The sequence below is a fragment of the Mesoplodon mirus genome (assembly GCF_964341445.2).
Source record: "Mesoplodon mirus genome assembly, chromosome: X".
Taxonomy (NCBI): Eukaryota; Metazoa; Chordata; class Mammalia; order Artiodactyla; family Ziphiidae; genus Mesoplodon; species Mesoplodon mirus.
The window spans coordinates 45,084,539-45,106,536 of record NC_138981.1 but is presented as its reverse complement, the minus strand read 5'-3'; the positions used below and the strand labels follow the sequence as shown (position 1 = coordinate 45,106,536).

The window sequence follows — 21,998 nt, the reverse complement described above, 5'->3', positions numbered from 1 at the left end:
ACACCTCCCCACCAGGCCTGTGCCAGCGTGTACAGGCACACTGTGCGCTGGGTCCATGTACATCTGCACATGGGGTGTGCTTGGAGACACAGGCACGCCAGTGCTCCTGACACCGAGTATGTGTGTGCACATGCGCACACACGTGACCAGAGCTGGGGCCCCTTTGGGACACACCCCAGCCAACGCCTGCTCTGACCAGAGTGGGTGTCCACGTGGTTCAGATGGTTGAGCATTTCACACACACCCCAGCACATTTGTAACTCCCTCCCCTTGTGTCCCCGCAGCCTGCCCTCAGAAAAGGACCCAATGCCCAACCCCAGGCCAGCCAAGCCCTTGGCCCCTTCCTTGGTACTCAGCCCATCCCCAGGAGCCTCGCCCAGCTGGAGGGCTGTACCCAAGGCCTCAGACCAGCTGGGAGCCAAGGGCCCGGGGACAACCTTCCAGGGCCGGGACCTCCGAGGTGGGGCTCACGCCTCCTCTTCCTCCTTGAACCCCATGCCACCATCGCAGCTGCAGGTGAGGCCTAGGGCCCAGGATGGGGCAGGCAGGGTGGGGTACCTGGGCCTATAGGTGCCGACCTTTACTGTGGCACTGGGCGGGGGGCCCAGCTGGGGCACAGGAAGTGGTTTTCTGGGTCCCAGGCACGTCTGTGACTTATGCAGATGTCACGGGGCCAAGAAAGTCCCCACTTAGCAGGTCTCAGAGATTCGAGGCTCTCCGCAACCTCCCAATCCCTGTCTCAGGATAGGAGACCCTATCATGGTCCCACAGGCATAGCCATGTGTGTCTCCATCCCCCTGTGACAGAGGGCTTGGGGCCCAGGGAGGTGAGGTGACAGGATAGAGGCCAGCTCTGCCACTTATTAGCTGTTTGATCTTGAAAAAGTCACCCAATCTCCGTGAGCCTCAGTTTCCACATATGTAAAATGGGGTTGGTCATTCTGCCTAGTACGTGGGGTTGTGGTGAGGAGTATATGGGTTAGACGTGTAGAACAGTGAACATGAGGATGGCATCTCACCCGCCTGCCTTTCCCCAGCTGCCCACAGTGCCCCTCGTCATGGTGGCACCCTCTGGAGCACGGCTGGGTCCCTCGCCCCACTTGCAGGCACTCCTCCAGGACAGGCCACACTTTGTGCACCAGGTACCAACCCAGAACAGGCAGGGAGGAGGGAGCAGGCGGGAGAACTGGGGAGAGGACCTGGCTGAAATGGACACCATGTGCCCCTAGCTCTCAACGGTGGATGCCCATGCCAGGACCCCTGTGCTGCAGGTGCGCCCACTGGACAGCCCAGCTATGATCAGCCTCCCGCCACCCACTGCTGCTACGGGGGTCTTCTCCCTCAAGGCCCGGCCTGGCCTGCCACCTGGTAACACTGTACCCCACAGCTCCACAGAAACCCAGAGCCCCCAATCCTTGAACATAAGTGGTGTGGGCTGCTGACTTGCGGCCCTCAGGAGGCCAGAGGTGTCAGGTCTTATCATCTTGGAAACTCCAACCTCTAAAAAATGTCAGGCTCGGAGCCTTAAAGACACAGAATGTCAAAATCACGGAACCACAGATCTTTGCAAAGTTAGTCGAAATGTCAGCGCAGTCTTTGAGCTGCTCCACCAGTAGCCTTGGAGATTAGGGACCACAGAGCCCCCTGGGAGTCTGGGCCTGCAAAGCTCAGGAGGGTGGGAAGCTCAAAATGAGAGGCTTTGTGGGCCGAGCTCCAGAGCCTGGCCCCCAGCCCCCAGAGGTGCCCTGTCCCCACCTGCAGGGATCAACGTGGCCAGCCTGGAATGGGTGTCCAGGGAGCCAGCACTGCTCTGCACCTTCCCAAGCCCCGGTGTGCCCAGGAAGGACAGGTCAGTGTGCAGGGCTGGGAAGGACCCTTGCCCTGCCATCCCCTCCTCTGACACGCTTTGTCCCCCCAGCACCCTTTCAACCATGCCCCAGGGCAACTACTCACTGCTAGCAAATGGTGTCTGCAAGTGGCCCGGATGTGAGAAGGTCTTCGAGGAGCCAGAGGACTTCCTCAAGTGAGTGGGTCAGGCCCATTCCGGTCCAGGGGGGCCCCAGTTTGTGGGAGGAGGTCTGGGGTGCACGTCTCAGCTCAGGCCTCATCCCAATAGGGGGTAACATGAAAGAGGCAAAAGCTGAGACTGCGGGTTCAGATCCTGGCTCCATCACTCACTGGCTCTGTGACCTTGGGCAAGTTACTTAGTTTCTCGGAGCCTCCGTTTCCTCATCTGTATAATGGGGGCATCATAACAGAGGTGTGTGCTATGATTTACCTCCATTTTACAGACAAAGAAACTGAGGCCAAAGAGGTTAAGTGTCTTGATCAAGATCACCCAGTTCCTGAGTGACAGCCAGCCTCCGGAATCCACACTCCTAACTGCTTTGCCCTGCTACACCCCCTCATGCCAACACACCAGGCTTTTATTGACTTTACTGATCCCCAAAGTCCCATATCCTCACAATGGCTATTGCTGCCTCCTCTCAGCCCCATCACACACACACACTCTCTCTCTCCCCCTCTCTCTCCCCCCCCCTCTCTCTCTCTCTCACACACACACACACACACACATACACATACCTTTTCCAACATACCCAACTATCAGTGGCAATTCAGTGCATCCCGCCCTCTTCACAAGCAGGCCTTCGCACAAGCTGTACTCTCCACCTGGAATGCCTTTCCCACTCTCAGCTCACCACCCTTCCGTCATCATCTCCAGCACCCTGGCCATACAGTAGATGCCAAATAGCATGAGTTGAAGGAATGACAGGTGTGAAAGGAAGACTGAGGTAGAAAGAGGGGAGGGAGGCTGAGGCTCTGAGGAGAGACCTTCCTCCCAGAGGGTCTGAGCCCTCCCCATTAGGAATGTTGAGCCGAGAAGCCAGGCTCGCCATGGTCACCCGCATGGACTCTTTCCGCTACCCAGGCACTGCCAGGCAGACCATCTCCTGGATGAGAAGGGCAGGGCGCAGTGTCTCCTCCAGAGGGAGGTGGTGCAGTCTCTGGAGCAACAGGTGACATGGGGGGGCAGGGGCAGGGGGACGGTGGGTGAACGGTACGTCCACCCTGTGCCAGGAGCCAAGCTCACCCAGGATGGGGGCTGGCATGAAGGAAGGAAGGGGGCAGGGCACTCCCAGGGAAGACCACAGCCTACGCAAAGATGTGGCGGAGAAAGATCAGGTTGAGGCCTCACTCTGTGCCTGTCCTCACAGCTGGTGCTGGAGAAGGAGAAGCTGGGTGCTATGCAAGCCCACCTGGCTGGGAAGATGGCCCCAACCAAGGCTCCATCCACGGTGAGCCACCCCAGGCCCACAGGTTGCACAGACTGCAGGGGAGCAGGGGAGGGGCCCTGCAGGGGGCAGGGTTCCTATCCTTGCACCCAGGCCCTGGGATCTCTGGGCCCCTGTCCCCAGCTCCAAACATGCCCAGACCTAGGAATCTCTCCCTTTCTACCTACAGACCCTCTGACCTTAAGATCCCAAATCATGATCTTGAGTTTGCAAAGCAACAGCAAATTGCCAAACACTGAATGCAGACTGTGTGCCGCTGGCAAGACCAGCTATATAACTCACAGAGCCCAGTGCAAAATGAAATCGCGGGGCTCAGATTTCAAAATGATGACCGCAGAGCATTAAACAAAGTGCAGGGCCCCAGGACCTTGAGAGATCACACAGAAGCTGGCCCTGGGTGTCAGGCACTGTTTGTGAGCACTTTGGTGATGTTAACTTATTTAATCCCCATGATGCATTGTGAGGTAGGTATTACTATCATCCCCAATTCACAGATGAGGAAAATTGAGGCCAGGGAGGCTTAGGTGACTTTCCCAAGGTCGCAGTTGGGTAGCAGAGGAGCCCAATTCAACCCTAACTCGTGGCCCTGGCACTGGTGTGCTACACACACTAGTGTCCACACCCGCACTTTAATAAATATGGCTCGTGCTGCTTTGTGGGATTCTACATCAGAGTGGAATTGAGAAGAGGGTGCCCTTACTTTTAAAAACACTTATTTAAAAATAAAGTGGCAGGCGCAGTGGTTGAGAGTCCGCCTGCCGATGCAGGGGACACAGGTTCGTGCCCCAGTCCGGGAAGATCCCACATGCCGCGGAGCGGCTGGGCCCGTGAGCCATGGCCGCTGAGCCTGCGTGTCCGGAGCCTGTGCTCTGCAACAGGAGAGGCCACAACAGTGAGAGGCCCGCGTACCACAAAAAAAACAAAACAAACAAAAAAAAAAACCTAAAGTGGCAAGTTTAAGCCTCTGGGTCACCAGCCTCTCCCTCTTCCCCCAGGCATCATCCGACAAGGGCTCCTGCTGTATCGTAGCCACTGGCACCCCGGGCACCACTGTCCCGGCCTGGCCGGGTCCCCAAGAGGCCCCTGAAGGCCTGTTTGCTGTGCGGAGGCACCTCTGGGGCAGCCATGCAAACAGCACGATCCCAGGTAAGGATGGTATGTGCCCTACGTGGTGCCCTCTGAGCCCCTCATCTCCCTGACTGGTACTGGGCGGGGGACTGCTCTTCCCCACCACTGCCACCCAGCCTTTGAAAACTGGCGACTGCTCGTAAAAGCTTCCTCTCTGGATTTCCATGGCCTCCAAGCCCCCATTGTGGTCTCAGATGTCTAGTCCTAGCCCTGTCTCCCCTGGGGACTAGGGCTCACTCACTCTGCGCTTCAGCTACTCCATTTGGTCATCAGAAGGGAGGGAGCTAGATTAGTAATTCCCAGGGACTCTCCCTCTCCCCACCAAGGAAAAGCAGGGTGACTCGCCCAAGCTCACCAATCCCCTACTACCCGCAAGGTCTGGGCTGTGGGCTTAACAGCGATTAGGGCCTTTGAGTGCCATCCTGACTCCGCCATTTAACCAGTTACATCCATTTCGTGTGGAAGTTACTTCACTTCTTTTAAACCTTGGGGAGAATAAGCCCCATTTTGGTGGGAGCGGTGCAAAGGGGAAATGATATCATTTATGTCAAGTGCTTAGCAAACAGTGACTGTGATCCTGGAAAGCGGTGTTCACGGTGGGATTTCAGGCAGGCAGACTCCGACAGCCGGTCGGTCGAGAGCAGAGGGTGGGAGAGGGAGCGAGGAGTTCCCAGACAGGGCCTGATCCCTCCGTACCTCTGACAGAGTTCTTCCACAACATGGACTACTTCAAGTTCCACAACATGCGGCCCCCTTTCACCTATGCCACCCTCATCCGCTGGGTAAGCAGAGTGCCGGGCTGAGGAGAAGGAATAGAGGGTGGGGTGGAGGACCTGCCTCTGTCTGAGCACCCCCAGGCGGGCTCCTGCCTGAACAAACCCACGGCTCAGATGTGATCCCCCATCTTCACCCCAGACCTGCCCCCAAACCAACACCTAAACTGCCATCCAATCCAGTGCAAGCTAAAAGCTGGCCTTCAACACACCCCCTTCCTGATGGCCACATGAACTCCAAACCTAACTGCCTCCTGGGCCTATAAATAGCCCCCAAACTAGCCTGAATTCTTCCCCTTGCCCTACACCCACCCCAGGTACACCCCAACTCCTTCACCAGCCCAGACGTACCCCAGTCTTCCAACACATTCCCCCCTAGACCCCATCTCTAACCCCTTCCTTGTAACACCTGACCCATCCCAACCCCTTCATCCTCATCCCCCTAATGCCTTCCCAGAGGCTTCACCAGAGCCTGCCCGGACCTTTATCCTAGGCCCACACCTAACCCTACACAATGCCACCCGTTCACCTACCTAGCCCCATCCCAACCCGGAGCCTCACCGCAGCCATGATCACCGACCCTTGACTCAATTCCATTCCTAAATCCAAGCAGATCAAATTCCCGGACCCTCAGCCTCACTCCACACCTAATCCGAGCCCTGACCCTTAACAACCACACACAATCAACCTCATTCTTGACCCTGAAACTAACCACATCCCTGACACATAAAATAACTACGTAGCTAGGCCCACCTCTGACTCCTGACCTAATGCCACGCGTCATCCCACCGCTCGCCCCTCGACTCACCCCAGTTCATCCCCAGCCTGACCTTTAACCAGCCACTTCCCTGACCTTTAACTCTGCCTGGTCCTTTACCCCTTCCAAATCCTTAACTGGACCCCACTCTCTGGCCCTTACCCTTCCCAAACCCTGAAACCTCACTCTCACAGAGAACTCCAACTCTACCCCAGAAATTTAACTTAACTCTAGCCCTAACCCTGAAGCAGACCTCACTCCAACCTCAGCCCTGATCCTCTAACCCCATCCCAGCCGTACCCTCACCCCACTTCTAACCCCGTCTCTGACCGGTCACCCCACACCATCTCCCTTCCTTCCCCCGTCCCCACAGTTCCACCCAGGTCAGAAGGCCCAAGGCGGGCCAGTGCCCCTCTCAGTCCGAATCTGGGGGAGCAGCTTCCCTTACCCCCACACCCCCTAACCTCCAGGCCATCCTGGAGGCTCCCGAGAAGCAGCGGACACTCAACGAGATCTATCACTGGTTCACACGCATGTTCGCCTTCTTCAGAAACCACCCTGCCACCTGGAAGGTGAGCACCTCCGGACGTGGCAGTGGCTGGGAGGGCCTCAAATGCCACTGCGGTGCTGGGTCAAGTTCAGGAACGGGTGGGCCTGGGACTGGGCTTGTAGGCATGTTGAGAAAGGGCAGGAGGTCAATGTTTGGTGGGGACTGCTGGCCTCATAGGATGACTGCCTGCCTGCTCCCCTCCCCAACGTCCCCGGCCCGGCTGGCTGGTCCTCTTTCCACAGAACGCCATCCGCCACAACCTGAGCCTGCACAAGTGCTTCGTGCGTGTGGAGAGCGAGAAGGGGGCCGTGTGGACCGTGGATGAGTTTGAGTTCCGCAAGAAGAGGAGCCAGAGGCCCAGCAGGTGTTCCAACCCCACACCCGGCTCCTGACCTCAAAGCCAAGGAAAGAAGGAAGGACAGGGGCCAAAACGGGGGAGTAGAAGTGGCTGGAGGCAGGGGTGACCGGCCCTGGACATGCCTGCAGGGACCAAGGAGTAAGGTGTGCACCATCTTGCTGGCCAGGGACCCTGCTCCCCAGCTGACCGTCCTCCTGGATCACATGCTCTGCACCAAGGCTGCTCAGAGGGACCCCGGCCCCAACCCCACACCCCCGCCCCAGCCCCCTGTGACCGGCTCTCCAGCCAAACTGAGCCTTCACAACCGACCACACACACAGCCTGCCTCAGTCGCTCTCACAGATGACCTTAGGGCTGGAAAGGACACAGAGTCGCAATCCTGTCCCTTGGACTCAATACTAACCCCAAAACACGAAGAGCCTGCCTCAGTACACTCACACCACCTCAAATCCGCAGTCACACAAACAGTCACACCCGAGCACAGTCCTGTCAACCCACATGCCCCAAAGCACACACCCGTAGCCAGCTTCCAGGCCCACAGGTGCAGTGTCACACGGGGTGTGCCCAGACACCCGCACAGAAGCAGCCTCGGTACCTTCCGGATCTCAGGTCCCAGAAAGCCACACAGACACATGCTGGTCACACACGGTATCACACAGCTCCCGACATAGACGCTCGGTCACACAGACTCTCTGAACTCACCTGCATGTCTCACGCATGCGCACCCACAAAGCACCCCAGTGGGCCTCCTGAGTCCCACGCAGACACCCAGGGCCATGCACACCGACTCACCAAATGTACCCAGTGTCTCACCTGCCACCCGCCCCCTCCCCCATCCTGAGCCCTGTGCCCTGTGCCCCCATCCATGCCTCAGCTTAGACTGCAGAAGAGCCCCTCATTTATTTGAGATCCCAGGCCCCAACCCCCAGTGCCCTCCGCAATAAACTGCAGCTGAGCTCCCACACTCTGGATGATCGCCCCAGATAAGGGTTGGGGTCAGGTGGGCAAGGGTCTGGGGCCAAGGCTACAGCAGGAGGAACTGGACCGCAAGCAGAGGGCATGGCCCAGGCCAGTGCTTGGCCAGTGCCCCCAGCACCCCAAATCCCTGCCTGAGGCCCGGGGGAGACCTCTGCTGGGGGCTGCTCAGGCCTCACGGACCCGGCCCAGGAGGCCAGCGTTCTCCTGGCGAAGGGCTCGGTAGTCCTCACGGATCTTCTCCAGGTTGCTCAGGGTCTTCTTGCCCATCTCCGTCTCAATCTAAGGCAATGCGAACCGCAGCCCTTCAGCGCGCGGGGCCGCTTTCCCAGCTCCTGCTCACCCGCCCCACCCCATCACGGCCACCCAGGGCCCCTCCCATGCTCCTCCCACCCCCTCCAATAGCAGCCTGCTCTGTCCCACCGCCAGGCCTTTGCACATGTCATCCGTCCACCTAAAGCATCCTTTGCTATGCGGCAGGATCGCCCAGCACATACTCGAGCTGAAGCCTCTGCCAACGGCCCCGGGAGGCAGGCGTGAGGACCCTCAGGGGGAAGGAGGGGGTCAGAGCAGGCCACTGGGCTGTTCTAGGTCACACACACAGCGCCTAAGGGGCAGGGCTGAGACTCCAGCCACAAGCTGTGTCTGGTTCCACAGCCTCTCTTGGCATAAACCGAGGAGCTGTCCCCGGGCCTGCCTTGGTTAGCCCTCCCAGCCCCAAGCCTCACCTGCTCCTCAAGGTCTCGAACCTCCCGCATGATTGTGCCCGTGTCCTCGATGGTCTGGATGAGCTGGCTGCAGTTCTGGGGACAGCAGGAGCAGAAGGCTTGCACCCCAACTTGGCCCCACCCCAGCCAGCCCCCAGGCACGCTTCTCCCCTCACCTCATGCAAGGCAGCTAGATACTTGTAGGCCTTCCGAACAGCATCGTCCTTTTTGGCATCCTGATCAGACAGAGGAGATCCTGAAGGTGTCGGTGGGCTGTTCCCGCCTCACCCCGCCCCTACCCCACCCCCCACCTCCAGGCCCCCACAAGGCCACCCTCTCCCACTCCCTGACTTCATCTTCCCCAGGGCAAAGCCAGGCCCGAGCATCAGTGTACCTACGAGGCTCACACAGGGCCCAGGCCCACCCCACCCCCACACCCAGCCCGGCCTGCCCCACACCTTGAACACAAGCTCATCGGTCACTGCAAACGTCCGGTCCAGCTTCCCAGACAGGGAGTTGATTTCCTTCTGAAGCTCCTTCGTGTCAGACAAGATCTGGCAAAGACCAGGGTAGCCGTGAGCCCGTCTGGGGCGGGCAGCCAGCCAGCTGAGGGCATTCACGTTTATGCTGTCCCATCCAGACAGGGTCAGGGGTGGCTGACGTGGACTGTGTGGGGCTCTTCTGTGTCTGGGTATGGCCAGATAGCTCTGACTTTCAGAGGGTGTGAGGTCCCCGTGTAGCCCTGCAACACACATCCGCCCCTCTGGCATATCTACCCATATGACCCACCCTCCCGGCCACGATGGCGTACCTTAGTGATCTCTTCCTTCTGCTTCCGGATGTTGCCCACGATCTCCAGGATGCGCTGGGTATAGGCCAGCCGAGACACATCTCTGGGCAGGGTCTCGAGCTCTGACATCTAGACAGATACAGCAGGTGCTCCCTTAGCACCCACACCTCCCCGGCTCTGAGTGGCCCAGGGCCCCCACACAGGCCTTACCAGCTGCTTATAGATGTCCGCCTTCCGGCGGGCCTCTTCAGCAGCTGCCCGAACACTCTGGTGCAGTTCCTGGATCTCTGCCAGCCGTCGAGAAGATTCCAGCTGCCAGGACCCCACGGATAGAGGGCAGTGAGGCAGAGTGCAGGGCTAGCCCCCTAGGGAGGGACCGAACCCGCCCCACCCACGGCCCCGGACCCCACCACCTACCTCTCTGCAGTCCTGGAGCTTTCGGAGGTGGCGGTACTCAGCAAGGAGCGGAACACGGTGCTTTTCCCACTGACCTGCCAAGTGGATGACCCGCTGGGCACTGCTCTCTACCACGAGCTGGGGGTGGTGGCAGGGGGGCTACATGTCACACAGGCTGGGCCCATCCAACTCCGACCCTCCCAGCCCAGCCTCAGCGCCAGCCCCACCTGCAGCTTGGCAAGGTTGGCAGCCCCGTCGGGCAGCAGCTCCACCGCCCGGCTCTTCAGGCGCAGGGCCTGCTCATGCTCCGCTGTGCTGAGCTTGCTCTGCCGACACTCGGTCTCCACCTGGCACCCAGGATTCCCACTCCCAGTCAGTGGGGGAGCACCACGCACACCACAACCTCCCAGCCCCCACTGAGCCTGGAGAGCCCTGGCCTAGCCCAAGGCCCTCAGATGACAACACATCCCTCTAGGGGCCCTATGGGCCCCTTGGACCCCTCCTGATAGCAACGGAGACCTATAAGCAGTGACAGGCACCCACAGGCCCCTCTGACCCCTCCACCTCCAGGACCCCTGATGAGCCCCACAAGCCCCTACAGAGGCCCACGGACACTTACACCCCTCCCGATTCTCACAGACACCAAGGCACCTCTAACCCCTGCAGGTCCAACACCACCCCTACATTGCCCTCTCATTCCCACTGATTCTCCTGAACCCTCAAGAGGCCCACAGGTCCCCAGTGTCTCCCATGAACCCTTCTGACAAGTGCAGACCTCTACAGAGTACCCCCTCAAGTCCCTCTAAGCCGTGTAGGCCGGACTTGTGACCTGACCCCAGTGGGCAGCCCCTCTCCCACACCCACCTGCACAAGGCTGATTCCCAGGGTCTTCATGTTGGCTTCAACCTCTTCAATGTTGCGATTCACTCCCTCCAGCTGCTCCCGAAGAGACTCCAGCTCCTGCTCCTGAGCTGCCCACGTGTCCTGGGAGGCACAGGCAGTCGGGGTGGGGGTGTCAGGCCCAGTAGACAGCCAAGGACCCAAGACACCTCCCCCGCCCCACCATTGCTCTGCTCACCTGTTCAGGCCGCCGGGAGGTGGCCGGCACATCTGACACCTGGGCTGCCTGGGCCTCGGGCTCCTGGGGAGCGAGAAAGGAGCATCCTGGCTGTCGAGGAAAGCCCTGCCCCTCACAGCCCAGCCTCAACACCCCCCAAAAGCACCCTCCCAGCACCATACCCAGGAACAGTACCACTGTACCACTGACGGCTGTCAGAATGTGTGTGAGGATCAATGCGCTCTCTGTGACCTTAGACTGGAGTGTTTGCTCATAAAGAAACCTCCCTGACCCTGACACAGCTCTTGCCCATCTTCCCATGAGAAGGATGAGGGCCCCTCTGGATGACCATCCAATGAGAGAAGATATGTCCAGAGGAAACTGCCCAGGAAAAGCTGGGGTTCACAAAGAGCAGCCCTACACGATTACATAGTTCCCACCCCTCTACCCTTTTTCCACGGAAGTTCCCAAGAAGCCAGGGGATTGTTCTGGGTGCCCACCACCATGGGGAGAGGGCAGGCCAGGTGGGAACATGTGTCCCTGTATGGATAAAATGTGGTGTGTGTACATAAAGCAATACCACCTTGGCCCCATCGGCATGCCCCAGGCCCACTCAGGCCCACCCACCAGATGGAAGGTGAACTTCTCTGAATGCGTGAAGCGGGAGCCCTTGGGAGCACCAGTCCTGGCGCCAGCATCCCAGGCCTGCAGCAGCTCTCCCAGGTCTCGGGCTTGTTGGGGGGGCCCTGGCCGGACCCAGGTCTGGCGCAGATGCTCGGCCAGGTGCTTCTGCAGCCGCTGTCGCTGAGCCCGAGTATCCTCCTAGAAACAGTGGAAGAGTGTGGAGGCCTGCTGGGTACCCAAGGCCCTGCCTCCACCAGGGAGCCGCTTGACAAGGTGCTACCCCCAAGTCACACCAGCCATCCAGCATCTCCCACAAGAGGGCCCAGACCCACTCTCCTGGTCCACAGGCCTGGGAGCTCCCTGAGGATGGGGCCTCCTCTTCTTCAGCCCTGCTTCTCTCTACCCACTGGCTCCCTGCAATGGAGGAAGCTGTGGGAAGGGAGAGAAGTAAGCCTGCAGCCCCCAAATTAGAGACCGACACTCAAAAGATATGTGGGGACAGAGCGGAAACCGAGTCAGAGGTGCTGGGCAAAGAAGGCGGCAGAGGCGGAGTGGAATTGAGAGAGAGAGAGAGAGACATGAGAACAGAGGCAGTTTTGAGACAACTGGAGAAATCTGATTACAAACTCAGTGTTGGATGGTATTAAGAGGTCACTGCTACCAATACAGGGGACACGGGTTTGAGCCCAGGTCCAGGAAGATCCCACATGCCGCGGAGCAACTAAGCCCATGCACCACAACTACTGAGCCTGTGCTCTAGAGCCCGCAAGCCACAACTATTGAGCCCGCATGCCACAACTACTGAAGCCCACGAGCCACAACTACTGAGCCCGCATGCCACAACTACTGAAGCCCACGTGCCTAGAGCCCGTGCTCCACAACAAGAGAAGCCACCGCAATGAGAAGCCTGTGCACTGCAATGAAGAGTAGCCCCCGCTCACCAAAACCAGAGAAAGCCCACACGCAGCAACGAAAACCCAACGCAGCCAAAAATAAATAAATAAATAAATTTACGGGAAAAAAAGATGTAATAGGTTCTGGTTCAAAAGATAAAATGCATATATAAAGCTTTAAAAAAAAACAAAAGAAAAAGAGGTCACTGTTAACTCTGTTAGGTGTGAAAATGGCCCAGGGGTTGTGTTAAAAAGTGACTGCCCTTATGAGTTAAGAGATGTCTGCTTAAGTATTTAGAGTTAAAATGATATGATGTCTGGGACTTGCTTTAAAACATTACAGAAAAAAAAGTTAGAGAAGGGATGAGGAAAGATTGGCAAAATGCTTATATCTTTTTTTTTTTCTTTTTTTGGTTGCGCCTCACAGCTTGCGGGATCTTAGTTCCCCGACCAGGGATTGAACCTGGACCCTCAGCAGCGAAAGCGCTGAGTCCTAACCACTGGACTGCCAGGGAGTTCCCACAAAAGGCTTATAATTGAAGGTGGATGGCAGGGACATAGAGTTTATGAGACTATTCTCTATACTTCTGTGTTTGAAATGCCTATAAGTTTAAAAAAGAGAGAAAAAGATAAAGACAGAACAAATGGCAGCGGAGGAGGCAGAAAGAGACAGTTCCAGAGGTGGACAAAGTGGGGAGGGGGTGGGGACAGATACTGAGGTGGACAGAGGGGAGATGGAGGTGGATAGAGAGGTAGACAGAGGCAGAGACACAGAAACGAGGAGACAGCGGTGGGGAGAGAGAAAGAGGGGTGGCAAAACCACAGAACGAGAAAGCCAGTGATGAGAAGAGATGGTGCAGAGATCTGGAAGCCACACGTCAGTGATGACGGCAGAGGCAGAGAAAGAGGGAGCGAATCAGGGGCAGGAAGAAGGTAGTAGAAACAGGGAGGAAGGGGGCAGATCCTGACAGCTCTGGCTGCGTGTGCACGTCCTTCGGTGGAACATCGCCCTCAGAAGAGAGCGGTATCACCACCCGTGTCTCACAGCAGGAAGCCGACGCTCCGAGGGGCCATACTGACTTGTGCGAGGGCCACAATCTTTCTGACTCCAGTGTTCTTTCAGGCAGGGAGCCAGGTAGTTGCACACAGAGAGGAGACGATGGAAGAGAGGGACAAAGTGGGGAAAGGAGAAGGGTAGAGGACTAACGGGAAACAAAATGGGAGCCACAGTGAGCAGGGACCTCGTCAGCGGGGACCAAGCACCGGGCAGTACCTGGATGGGGAGGCGGGATGCCCGGTGGACCCAGTCCTCATCCCTGGGGTGGTCCCGGCCCGTGTGCTGGCAGAGTTGGATGGCGTGGCGTTCAAGGAGCGAGGCCACCCTCGCAGCAGGCTGGGGCACCTGGGCGGGGGCTGGTAGCAGCAGAGGACTCGCCTGGAACTCGCGGGGCTCTGGAGGCAGCAACAGAGTCAGCCAGGCCTCCTGCTTCACCATGCAGTTAGGCCCACCTCTACCGCTCCCCCCAGCCCCTCTCCACAGCCTCATCCTCACCTCCTCTGGAGAGCAAATCAGGCATGAACAGCCTGCTGGCGTGGAAAGGCTTCTGGTGGGCCGAGCCCTGGTGAGAGAGCAGAATCAGACCTCTAGGATGAATCGTGACGGGGGCACCAGTGGGAGGGGGCCAAAAACCTGAGCACCCAAATGGGGACAAGGCAGGCAAGGCAGCAACAAGCAATATTGACATGAGTTGAGGGGTCCCACCTGGAGGTGCTGCAGCTTAGGAGTGCGAAGGAGGGGTGGGACCCAGGGCAGGGCTAGCTGGTCCCGGATTTGGCTCCCGATGGCCCGGAGGATAGCTGAGTCACCTAGGGAAGTGGGGAGGGAGTGTCAATCAGGTGACGGTGCCACAACTCCAAAAATGCATACCCTGGGAAAGCAGCCAGACTGCACCCCCAGAGATACATATCTATGTAGCTATCATTCTCAAACTCAGACATTCAACAAACACTTATTAAGCACCTACTTGGTACCAGTCACCATTCTAGACCCTTGGGCTACTTCAGAGAACAAACTGATAAATATCCTCCTGCCCTCCCGCAGAGGCAGGTAGAGGAGAGCATGACCAAGGTTGTAAGTACAATACAGATCACTGTCAGGTGGTCATCAGGAAAGGAAGATAAGGACCGTTGAGAGGAAGATATAATTTTAAACAAGGCAATCCAAGGAAGGCCTCCCTGAGGTGACATGTGAACAGGAACCTCCAAGAGGTAAGGGAGTGAACCATGAGGCTATCTGGGTGAGTAAGCCAGCAGATGCAAAGGCCCTGAGGCCGGAGTGGCCTGGTGTGGTTAGAGTGGAGTGGGTGAAGCGGGGGCAAGGCAGGTGGTGAGGCAGAGAGGCCCCTTCCAGCACCAACTCCCCACCTGGGTCAGCCCAAGCCCAAGTTCCCTTCCCCCTGCCCTGCATTCCCTCTCCCAGCCCCAGTCCTCCCACCTAGTTCTCCTGAAGACATATACCCCACCCCCACCACTCAACCTTTTCACCACTTCCACCTCTCTCAGCCCCCACAACACCCTCTCCCTCACCCCCACCACGCCCCAGGCACCCCATACCAGCAGGCTGGTCTGCGTCCTCAGAGGCATCAGTGGGCAGACGTTCAGCCAAGAAGAGAAGCAGGTCCCGGAGGTCAGGCTCACTGGGGTAGAGGAAGTTCTGATAGCCAAGCTCCAAGGGATATCCCAGGTCCTGGGGGTGGGGGAGGGTGGCCGCTATCAGTCGGGCAGGCAGGATCCTCCTGTTCTGGGAGCCCAGGGCTGAGACCACAAACGCTCCCACTCTCTCACCAACCACCACCCTCTGAACTTCCCTTTGGCTCACCAAGGCCTTCAGAGCTTTAAAAATTAAAGCTCTGGGGACTTCCCTGGTGGTTCAGTGGGTGTGACTCCACGCTCCCAATGAAGGGGGCCCACGTTCGATCCCTGGTCGGGGAACTAGTTGGGGCATGCGTGCCACAACTGAGAGTCCGCATGCCTCAGCCAAGGTCTTACGTGCTGCAACTAAGACCCGGCACAACCAAAATAAATAAATAAATAAATAAATAAATAAATAAATATTTGTTAATAAAATAAAATTAAAGCTCTGGCCTTTCTAAATATGACTCAAAATCCAGAGGCCATGAAAGAGAAGATGGGTATTTCTGAATACATGAAAAAAAAATTTAAAGAAAAATTACAGTGAGCAAAGTCAAAAGCATAATGACAAGCTGGGAAAAAATATTTGGAGTTCATATCATAGGCAAAGAGTGAATCTTTTTCACTAGTATATAAAGAGTGCCTAAAACTACACAAGCAAAAAGACCAACAGTGCAACAGTAACAGAGGCAAAAGATAGGAGCAGACAATTCCCAGAAATAGAATGAAAAACGGCCCTTAAACATATGCAAATATGTCCAACCTTGCTTACAAGAGAGACTTGAATTGAAAGCACACGGAGAGACCCCACACGGGCATCACCAATCTGGGACAACCTGACGTTACGTTCTCCTGAGGTCCACTCGGGCAGGGAGATACTATCACTTGCACAGAGTTCCTGCCCCAGACCTGAATCTAGTCATGAGCAAACAATCAGACCAATTCAGATTGTGGGGCATTCCAGGAAACAACCAGCCTGCACTCTTCAAAAACATGTATCGGGGCTTCCCTGGTGGCGCAGTGGTTGAGAGTCCGCCTGCCAATGCAGGGGACACAGGTTTGCGCCCCAGTCCGGGAAGATCCCACATGCCGTGGAGCGGCTTGGGCCGGTGAGCCATGGCCGCTGAGCCTGGGCGTCTGGAGTCTGTGCTCCGCAACGGGAGAGGCCACAACAGTGAGAGGCCCGTGTACCGCAAAAAAAAAAAAAAAAAAAAAAAAAAATGTATCATTGCAAAAAACTAAGGAGGACTGTTGGATACAGAAGATTAGAAATGTAACAATGATATGAAATGTATGATCCTAGATTGGACTCTCTAGTTGGAAAGAAAAAGAGCTGTAAAGTATATTTTTGTAACTACTGAGGAAATTTGACCATGCACTAAATATTAGATACTATTACTCTATCAATATTCAATTCATGGGTGAGATCATGATATTGTGGTTATACTGGCGAACGCCCTTTTACTTCAGAGAGATGCACTGAAAGTTTTAGGTATGAAGTGTCATGATGTCTGCTGCCTTCAAAAGGTTCAGAAAAAAATGTGTGTGTGTGTGTGTGTGTGTGTGTGTGTGTGTGTGTGTGTGTGTACCCAGACAGAGAGAAAAGAATGGAGGAAAATGTTAACAACACAGAAAGCTAGGAGAAGGGTGTTATTTTTCTGTTTTCATTTTTCCTTAAATTTGAAAGTTTTTCAAAGTACAAAGCTAGGAGGAAAACTATACAGAGATACTATTCCTCACCTATTGAATGGGCAAAACTCTGACAATACACTCAGTGGGTGAGGCTGTGGGGAAACAGGCACCCTCTCATACACTGCTGTTGGGAAGGCAGAAATTAAACAATCCCAGTGAAGGCGACTGGGAAAAATCGAACAAAATGGCATATGCGTTTACCCTTCCACCTAGCAATCCTACTTCTAGGAGTTTACCCTGAAGACAGGCCTCCAACAATTCAAGAATATATATGCACAAGGTTATTCATTACAGCATTATTTGCAAAATATTGGGAACTCCCTAAATGTCCAAGCATAGGAGAGGGGTTGAATAAACTACAGTGCATACATACAATGAACTACTCTGCAGCTGTAAAAAGGAAAAAAAAAATGATTGCCTGATATGAAATGATTTCCAGGATATGTGGCAAGGGGAAAAAATAAGGTAAGAAACTAGGTATATGCTCTCTTTTGTGTAAGAAAGGGGGGAAATAAGAATATATATTTATATTTGCTTATATCTTCATTTTTTAAAAACTGGAAAGGCACACAAGAAACTAATCAAAGTAATCCCCCTTACAGCAGACGGGTAAGGGTAACGAGGTGAACGGTTTGGAGTGCCAGTGGGACTTCTCAAGGTATTGTGTTACTTCTTTAACACCTTGGAGATTTCTTTGACTCCTTCAGTAGTTAACCATCTTTTACCTAGTTAACAATTCTTTATATTGAAATTTCCCTATTCAAATTACTGCTGGGGTTTGTGTCTCTGGACTGGACACTGACTGATAAAAATGACCCACACAAAATAGTAAATAATGTTTTTAAAAGAGACTATGGGCTTTGGAGTCAAAAAGATTGGGGTTGAAATCCAGCCTGTGCTACTTAACTGACTATAAGGCCTTGGACCGGTTATTCAACCACCAAGAAGCTCAATTTCTAGCTGTAAAATGGGGCTGACAGTACTTTCCCGATGTGGATGCTTTAAGGGATAAAAGGGCCCATCAAGGTTCTGGGCCAGAGTTGCATGGATTCTGAAAGCATACTTCGTGGATGCAAATCCAAGCTTTACTTCTTACCAACTGGGTAACCGCAGGCAAATCACTTAAGCTCTCTGAGCTTCACTTTTCTCACCTGAGAAAAGGGATACCAACAGTGCCTACTTCAGAAAGTTGTCACGAGAATTCAGTGAGTTAACACCAGGTTACCACAATGCCCAGCACAGAGCACACACTCAAAAAACATCATTATTATACACACATACGTGTATTTGGTCACAACGTAAGATATATTTATTTCAGAGGATCACAGTCAAAACAGTGTGAAAACCACTGTCTTTTTAAGCTACTTTACTTTGGGTTTTTTCCGACACCTGCAATCAAAGGGCTGTGACTGATACAGAAACTCACTCCAGGAGTGGGGTGTGTGAAATGACAGACACCAAAGTATGGAGGTGGCTGAGTCGCAAAAAGTGGTTCCAGGAGTAGGGCACATGAGGAGGCAGACACCAGAAGGCGGCAGTGCTGAGCCAAGGTGGGCTACATGAGCAGCACCCAGCTGGGTTAAGAGAGACCTCTTCTACCTGCTCAGGGCAAACCGAGGCTCTGGGGCCAGACAATCACGTGAACCTCTCAGTCACTGAAAAAGCCATACTCACGCTAAAGTTAGTGTGAGGAAAAGTAGGTCACCACCAAATCCAGTGGGAAACAGCACTGAGAGAAGGGAGGAAGAGAAAACTGGGGGAAGCCTGATCCCCAGCCCCTCCTCAACACATCCCAATGTGCACCCTCCTAGCCAAACAGGGCACAAGTTCCCCCTTATAAAGTGCCATCCTTGAGAAGACAGCCCCAGGCCAGGGGACAGACTGCCTGCCTCGAGGGCCACCAAGAGCCCCTGACAGAAGAACCTGAGAACTCCTGAGAGCTAGGTGAACCAGAGAGCCAAGGGAAGGGTAGAGCTCTGAAGCCTATTTCTAAGAGACAGAAACTGCACAAGCAGGGAACAAATTCAAGAAACCTGACCACCCAGTCCCTTGGGGCTAAGTGGAAGGTTTCGCTGTAGTTACTCTATTGTCCCTCTACCACCATATACTGAGTATGCTGGGCATGTTGACATTCATTATGTAGCCACAAGTTGCTGGAACACAAGCAGCCAGATCAAGCCTATCCAATAATAGTAATGCCACTTGCACAAAGCTTACTATATCCAGCTTTTCACGTATGAACTCATTTTTTTTTTTTTTTTTTTGGCAGTACGCGGGCCTCTCACTGTTGTGGCCTCTCCCATTGCGGAGCACAGGCTCCGGACGCGCAGGCTCAGCGGCCATGGCTCACAGGCCCAGCCGCTCTGCAGCATGTGGGATCTCCCCGGACCGGGGCACGAACCTGTGTCCCCTGCATCGACAGGCGGACTCTCAACCACTGTGCCACCAGGGAAGCCCTGAACTCATTTTTAATCCTCATAGCAACCCTATGTGGCAGGTACAATTCTTACCCATTTTACATATGAGAAAACTTAAGCCCAAAGAGGTTAAGAGACTAGCCTAAAATCCCAGAACTAACGAGCCAGGAGAAATGACATTTACTTGGAGCCCTTGGATATAGTAACTGGACACAGGTCTGTACTGGGGAGGCGTGAGTGCTTCACCAGAAGGCACTTTATTTACAATAGAGACTATGTAAATTATTCTCACAAGAGGCAAGCTGCAACAGGGTAGAGTAAAGTTTTAGTGCAGACACTTTTAGTTAAGCAGCATATCTTCCTTTGGGTAACCCTCCCTCCCCCAACTCCAAGTGATCCTGAAGGAGCAGCCAATCACAGTGCCCTATAGGGATGACCATGTGATCCAAGCTGGCCCAACCAGAGAACGTGGTGGTTAATTTCAGCCTGAGCATGTGAATCAAAACAGGGTCTTTTCAGGAACTGGTAAATGGATACTATAGGGGGAAAAGTTCTTGGTGCTAAGCTCAAAATATGGGAGCCACGGGCAACTCAGGCACAAACTGAATCAACTCATTTAATCCTCAGGACAACCCTACTTTTATCATCTCGATTTCACAGATAAGGAAACTGATGCCCACATGGGGCATCAGTTAGCAAGGTCACACAGTCAGCAAGTGCTGTAGCCAGGGTCTGAACTACTCAGGCAGTTTGACCACAGAGCCGGCAGCCTTAACCACTAATGAACACTAAGCCACAATGGGAGGTGGCAGAGAGGAAAGTCAAGAGTCTCAAAGGAGCTTAGTGACTTTGTGAAGGAGGAAGGAAGAGGTTGTGTGTAATTGGGAGGAAGACACTCACCATACAGGCCTGAGCCAGGCTCATGGCCAGACGGAACCGGGCAGACATAGCAAGAGGCAGCAGGGGGCTAAGGCCGGAGCCCACAGCAGGGTTGATCACACGCAGGCAACGGACCACAGCTTCTACAACCAGCTCAGTGGTGAAGGCTCGCAGGGTCTGCACATCTGGAGGAACTGCCCTGAAGAAGAAGGAGGCAGGCTCGATGAGGGGTGGGGGGAAGCAGTCAGGAAACAGGGATGAGGCTGGGCCATGCTGCCTTCTGGAAGCCCTAGTACTGGGATGGGGTGGGGAGGGTGGCCACAGTTCAGACAGGTCCTGGGTGTTGCTGGCTGACTTCCATTTGGAAAACTAAGAATGGGGGGAGTCCTCAGGTCCTAAGATCCTGGTGTAGAATGGTGGATGGAAGGGATCCGAGTTTAAAAAATCTCAAATTTCCCTATGCCTAAAAGCCCCAAATTTCTGGGGTCTGGGAAGGCCTAGGAGCCCAGGTGGAATAGTCTCTGGGTCTCTGCATCCCCAGATATCATGTTTGCTGCATGTCAGAGGCCCCTAGATACTGACCTGCTAGGATTTTGAGACTAGATGTTGGGAGGCTGGAGTTTTCAGGAGTTCCAAATGTCAGAGTCCCTGGGTATCAGGACCACCCAGTCTCAAGCAATCCAGAAATCAAGCTCCCTAGATGATGTCATCTTGGGTTTTTAGGACCCTCGAATGCAGGAGTCCTTGTGTGCCGGGGGTCACCAAGCATTAAGGCCACCAGATTTTAGAGTCCTGGGGTTTTTAAAGGCTCAGGTATTGGGAAACCAGGTTTGAAGGTTCCCAAATATCCAGTCCCAGGGGATTTTGGAGTCCCTGAGTGCCAGGATCCCAGAGTTTTAAGTTCCCTGGTTCACAGGATAAAGGTGGCTTAGAATCTCCAGATGTCAGAGTCCCAGGGTATTGCTGTCAAGATCCACAGATTTCAGGATCCCGGGTCTTGAGGTTCCAAGGTTTTAAGGTCTCGAGGTGTCTAGGTCCTGGAGTTTGGGGTTTACCAAGTGTAGAGGTCAAAGGGTTTGGGAGGCCCCGTGTGTGTGTGTGCGTGCGTGTGTGTGTGTAAGGAGGAGGGAGGGTCTTAGGGTCCTGAAGTTGCAGCCCTAGATGTCAAGGTCCGGAGTTTTGGAGTCCCGGATGTGGGCATTCCGGGGTGGGCGGGGGCTGTGTCCTTACGTGCCGGCCTGTCGCAGGGAATGGATGAGGATTCGGTCCGCCTCCTCCATGGTAGGGCCGTGGTGGAGTCCGAGGTTGGGTCCAGGGCCGGGTCCGAGCAAGAGAGGCGCGGCTGTGGAAAACCCGCTCCCTGCTCGCGATCCAAGGAGTGTCACGGGCTGTGCGAGGAGAGCCGGGAAGTGTAGTTCCGAGACCTAGTTCGGCGCAAGCCGGATGCCTGTCATTCTGCTGTGAATGGGCGCGCGCAGGCTTGAGCGTGCAATGGCTGCTGGGAGTTGTAGGTTTTGTTTTGTTTGTTTTCTCTTTCCTGCAGCCCAGTGCGCTCTTCCAAGTGAGCAAAGGATTACACTGCACGCGCAAGTGTGTGTGTGTGTGTGTGTGTGTCAGGAAGGAAGGGGGAAGGAGCGGGACGGAGAGAGGCTTCTATACTCATTCATTTAAGGTAGCATTCATCTTCTAGATTGTAAAAGTGTACAGGTTAAGGCAGGGGCTTTCGCACAAAGCGACTAGGTTTGAGTCTCAGCTCTGCAACTTGCTAAATGTGCAACCGTGGGCAGGTTACATAGCTTCCCTGTGTCTTAGTTTCCTCATCTGTAAAATGGAACTGTTAATGTACCTGCTTCCTAGAATTAAACAGAATTAACTCACGTAAAGCAGCGTTGAAATGTGTGCCTGATACATAATACAGTAAAAAACAAAAACAAACAAAAACCACTATGTAAGTTACAGTCACTAGTATTCATGCATTCAATAAATGCTTTATTTTAATGTGTTATATATGTGTGTGTG

General features: G+C 54.6%; 2 protein-coding genes across 3 annotated transcripts; one reads left to right on the top strand and one right to left on the bottom strand.

The window, feature by feature from the left end:
• The first annotated feature begins 291 nt into the window (after window positions 1–291).
• Window positions 292–7,027, top strand: FOXP3 (forkhead box P3). The gene is made up of 10 exons (XM_082609800.1): window positions 292–516; window positions 1,037–1,141; window positions 1,229–1,367; window positions 1,761–2,022; window positions 2,929–3,016; window positions 3,215–3,295; window positions 4,288–4,438; window positions 5,126–5,202; window positions 6,421–6,522; window positions 6,743–7,027. Exons 1-10 carry the CDS (start codon window positions 307–309, stop codon window positions 6,890–6,892), a joined length of 1,365 nt encoding a protein of 454 aa, XP_082465926.1. The 5' UTR covers window positions 292–306; the 3' UTR covers window positions 6,893–7,027.
• A 706-nt stretch (window positions 7,028–7,733) lies between these two features.
• On the bottom strand, window positions 7,734–21,445 carry CCDC22 (CCC complex scaffolding subunit CCDC22). 2 transcript variants are annotated; one of them, XM_082609857.1, is made up of 17 exons: window positions 21,210–21,445; window positions 20,001–20,178; window positions 14,914–15,046; window positions 14,063–14,166; window positions 13,853–13,919; window positions 13,574–13,752; window positions 11,411–11,605; window positions 10,805–10,867; window positions 10,591–10,710; window positions 9,954–10,073; window positions 9,748–9,864; window positions 9,541–9,642; window positions 9,352–9,459; window positions 8,999–9,094; window positions 8,717–8,776; window positions 8,562–8,636; window positions 7,734–8,115 (listed from the first exon to the last, which is right to left on the bottom strand). In XM_082609857.1, the coding sequence occupies exons 1-17, from the start codon at window positions 21,257–21,259 to the stop codon at window positions 8,002–8,004; spliced, it is 1,881 nt and encodes a 626-aa protein (XP_082465983.1). In that variant the 5' UTR covers window positions 21,260–21,445; the 3' UTR covers window positions 7,734–8,001. The 2 variants fall into 2 exon arrangements, with proteins under 2 accessions (XP_082465983.1, XP_082465984.1); XM_082609858.1 differs by lacking the exon at window positions 21,210–21,445 and adding an exon at window positions 20,562–21,202.
• Window positions 21,446–21,998: the final 553 nt, after the last annotated feature.

Bases quoted from the DNA above. Each gene is read 5' to 3' on its own strand.
- FOXP3 (XM_082609800.1), top strand. From the start codon at position 307: ATGCCCAACCCCAGGCCAGCCAAGCCCTTGGCCCCTTCCTTGGTACTC. The intron at 517-1,036 runs GTGAGGCCTAGG...GCCTTTCCCCAG, and splicing joins TGCCACCATCGCAGCTGCAG to CTGCCCACAGTGCCCCTCGT. The intron at 1,142-1,228 runs GTACCAACCCAG...ATGTGCCCCTAG, and splicing joins GGCCACACTTTGTGCACCAG to CTCTCAACGGTGGATGCCCA.
- CCDC22 (XM_082609857.1), bottom strand. From the start codon at position 21,259: ATGGAGGAGGCGGACCGAATCCTCATCCATTCCCTGCGACAGGCCGGC. The intron at 9,865-9,953 runs GTGGGGCTGGCG...CACCACCCCCAG, and splicing joins CCAACCTTGCCAAGCTGCAG to CTCGTGGTAGAGAGCAGTGC. The intron at 8,116-8,561 runs GTGAGGCTTGGG...GCATTGCCTTAG, and splicing joins TTCGAGACCTTGAGGAGCAG to ATTGAGACGGAGATGGGCAA.